This window comes from Colobus angolensis, unplaced genomic scaffold (assembly GCF_000951035.1).
Source record: "Colobus angolensis palliatus isolate OR3802 unplaced genomic scaffold, Cang.pa_1.0 Scaffold2, whole genome shotgun sequence".
Taxonomy (NCBI): Eukaryota; Metazoa; Chordata; class Mammalia; order Primates; family Cercopithecidae; genus Colobus; species Colobus angolensis.
The window spans coordinates 11,714,743-11,718,374 of NW_012115154.1; the positions used below are offsets into that span (position 1 = coordinate 11,714,743).

Sequence of the window (3,632 nt, forward strand, 5' to 3'; positions counted from 1 at the left end):
TACCAAATAGAAGGCAAACTGCCCAGGGCTGTAATTAACATACAATATGCACTGAGAGGGAAAGGTTAATGCTAACTCTGGTCCTAAGTACAAAGATCATTGGGAGTAAGGGGTGCACTCTCATTAGGGCACAGTAGGGGTGGGTGGAGAGAGTAAAAACCAGAACAAATCAAGGTGCAGCAGTTGGAAGTCAGCCTTAGGGAGAAAAGGGGCGGAGACTGACTGGGCCAGAACAGAGGGATTGGAACAGAAAAAGAGGGTGGGGCCAGTGGGCTCCACCTACCTGCTCCGGCCCTTCCCCCCACCCCCCACCCCATCTACTTTCTGCAGTCTGTGGAGACAGGTGAGCGACGAACTCCTGAGACAGGTGTGGGTGTGAGGGTCGGGAGGGTCATGGGATTGGGACCGAGGTGTGAGGAGGGAATCTGCAATTCCTTGCTACACAGAGCGCTGGCAACTTCTGACAGGCTGTTTTTGGGGTATGGGCTGCCTCGGGTTGTTGCTGTTACAAGGAAAAAGGGTTCCCCTGCCTACCGCCTCCCAGCCACTGGGCTAATACCTGGCAGGAAACTTGCAAACTAAGTTTAACGAGTTAGGATCAGCAGAGGGTAGAGGAAGGCCCTGGCCGATGTGGGGTCTATCTAGAAGAGGACAGGAGTTATCAGGGCCTCTGGCCACTGTGCTGGGCCTTTGCCTGTACAATTGTTTCTCAAGCAGTCGTGTCCCTGTGGCTTTGGTGCGCCTGTGTGCACTTTCTCCCTCCACCTGGAGCATGGGCTGACACCGGAGGAAAGGAAAAGACAGAGTCAGACAGGGTAAGTGGGGGTCCCTCCCCTCTTCTCTAACAGGGCTGGATTGAGGGCCTCTGGCTGGGGAGGTTGGGGGTGGAGATCCAGGAGCAATAACAGAGGAAGGGCAGGACCTGCCCCATCACCTGAATTCCAGAGATGCCAGTGTGCACTGAAGCCCCAGGCAGGGCGTGCCCAGGACCGGATCCTGGATGGTGGTGAGGGACAGAGCTGGAAGGGAGACTACAGGGAAGGATAAAGGAAAGAAGGCAGAGCCATGACACAGTCAACTTACAGAATGGCTGTGAGTCAAGGCTCCTGGGCTGGTTTCCTGGCTATTCCATACACGCCAAGACCTAGAGAGCTGGAAGGGCCTCCACAGATTATTTGATTTGAGATTGAAGGACCTAGAAACCAAACAAGGAAATATCATACGGTTACTTTGGTATCTGACGCAGCCATGACACCAATTGCTAGTGTAGACACAATAGCTGTGTGTCTTTTTGCAGGAGCCTGGGGAGGGGCCATGGTGCCAATGCACTTATTGGGGAGACTGGAAAAGCCACTTCTCCTCCTGTGCTGTGCCTCCTTCCTACTGGGGCTGGCTTTGCTGTGCATAAAGACGGACATCACCCCTGTTGCTTATTTCTTTCTCACATTGGGTGGCTTCTTCTTGTTTGCCTATCTCCTGGTCCGGTTTCTGGAATGCGGGCTTCGGTCCCAGCTCCAATCAATGCAGACTGAGAGCCCAGGGCCCTCAGGCAATGCACGGTGAGTTAAGGGGTGGGCATCATGAGAGGAATACACCTTGGGCCCATCCTCCCTCCCTCTCTCTCTGTAGTCTCTGAGGCATAGAGTCTCTGGTTTCCTCTGTCACTGGCATCAGCGGGAGGAGGGGTCAGAGGCCAACAGAGGATCTTTTGCCCGTAGCAGACAAAAAAAAAGGGAAAAAGAGCTTCTTTCATGGAAGCCACCGATGGCCTTATTTCTCTTCCCTCAGGGACAATGAAGCCTTTGAAGTGCCAGTCTATGAAGAGGCCGTGGTGGGACTGGAATCCCAGGGCCGCCCCCAAGAGTTGGACCAACCACCCCCCTACAGCACTGTTGTGATACCCCCAGCACCTGAGGATGAACAACCTAGCCATCCAGAGGGGTCCAGGAGAGCCGGACTGGAACAGAGGCGAATGGCCTCAGAGACTATGGCCCAGGAAGGAAGCCCTGGAAGAGCTCCAATCAGCCTTCGGCTTCGGGGACCACGGGCTGTGTCCACAGCTCCTGATCTGCAGAGCTTGGGGACACTCCCCAGATTAGAGCCTCTGACTCCACCCCCTGCCTATGATGTCTGCTTTAGTCAACCTGATGATGATAGTGTTTTTTGTGAAGACAACTGGGCACCCCCTTAAATGACTCTCCCAAGATTTCTCTTCTGTCCACACCAGAGCTCATTCATTTGACCAACATTTTCCAGTGCCTACTATGTGTCAGAAACAGTGTTTCTGGCTGAATATCATAAATGGGGACTTGGACCCTGAGGAAAGTCAGGCCACGGTAAGCCCTTCCCAGCTGAGATGTGGGTGGCATAATTTGAGTCTTCTGGCAACATTTGGTGACCTACCCCATATCCAGTATTTCCAGCGTTAAATTGAGGATGAGGTAGGGAGGTGATCCAGAGAAGGTGAAGAAGGAAGACGTAACCTCTGAGTGGCGGCTATTGCTTCTGTTCCAGGTGCTGTTCGAGCTGTTAGATCCCTTAGGCTTGCCAGCTTTGTGAGTTATTATTGAAAAATGAGGATTCCAAGAGTCAGAGGAGTTTGATAATGTGCACGAGGGCACACTGCTAGTAAATAACACTAACTCCTGATCCCAAAGCCTATTGTGTTTTCAACACGAGGTAATAGGAAGCCAAGCCACGTGCATGTCTCCCAATCCCTGTCTAGGGACAGCTGCTGGTGCAGGGTGGAAGACTTCCTATAAACAGAATGGGGGACCAATTGTGTCTACAGAGGGGGTGGGCTGAGCATGGGCACGCATGTCCCCAGCCTCCTGGACGAGCAAACTCAGTCAACGCTCTGGTGATCCCTGCTCCGCATGGGTAGCAGTGTCTGTGCCTCTCCTGCCCAGGTGCTAGAGAGCAGTCCCCAGTGCAGGGTCCCCAATGTATTTGAAAACAGTGGAGTCAGTGGCCCTAGGTGGAGGGTGGGTATGAAGGCCATAAAGAGTGAAACATGTGAGCTTTCTGGCCAGGAGATTCCCTCTTGAATCATCCATATGAAGCCCTGGGGCCACTTGCGAAGCGTCTCTAATAGCTTCTTCCTCACTCCTGCGCTCTGACCGCTAGACTTTCACCTCAGCCGCCGGTCCGGATTCCTGAGATCCCAATATTGAGCACCAGGTTTCCTGGAATTGTGTGCTGCGGCTGTGATGTAGGTTTCGGTCGCAGGAAGCTGCTAAACCATAGCTGACGCCCCCTCCTAAACCAGTCTTCCTTCCCCGCGCGGGTATCTGTCCACTACCTTGTCGCCCTCTCAGTCTCCTCCTCAGCCTGGCCCCAACCGTTCAACTTCAATAAAGCAAAACTCCAGCCACACAAGTCTCTGTGAAATTATCGCCATAGGCCGGCCAGAGGGCGGGAGAGGTACCGGGATGATTTCCGCGGGAATCGATAACCAATCGGATTCCCAGGCCGAACGGCGCACACCCGCCCACCCTCGCTCTTTCCCCGCCCTTTGCCCCGCCCCGCTCCTTCTCCTCCTTTTGTCTTTCCGCCGAGCTCTCCACTTCACCCCATTGGCCCGCGCGGCCGCCGCTAGAGCTCTGCGCCTGCGCACGTCCCTGGCGGGAGGA

At 54.2% G+C, this 3,632-nt stretch overlaps 1 protein-coding gene across 9 annotated transcripts in view; it reads left to right on the top strand.

The window, feature by feature from the left end:
* The window catches only part of TMEM139 (transmembrane protein 139), a 10,457-nt gene extending 7,082 nt beyond the window's left edge, over positions 1 to 3,375 (top strand). The window contains exons 1-5 of one of the 9 annotated variants that reach the window (XM_011941371.1): positions 268 to 367; positions 718 to 815; positions 920 to 1,006; positions 1,298 to 1,559; positions 1,789 to 3,375. In XM_011941371.1, the coding sequence (XP_011796761.1) occupies positions 1,315 to 1,559; positions 1,789 to 2,191 (648 nt within the window). In that variant the 5' untranslated portion in view covers positions 268 to 367; positions 718 to 815; positions 920 to 1,006; positions 1,298 to 1,314 and the 3' untranslated portion in view covers positions 2,192 to 3,375. Of the gene's footprint in view, positions 1 to 267; positions 816 to 919; positions 1,007 to 1,297; positions 1,560 to 1,788 lie in introns of those variants that run through there. The other 8 variants (XM_011941368.1, XM_011941369.1, XM_011941367.1 and 5 more) reach the window with 8 other exon arrangements.
* Positions 3,376 to 3,632: the final 257 nt, after the last annotated feature.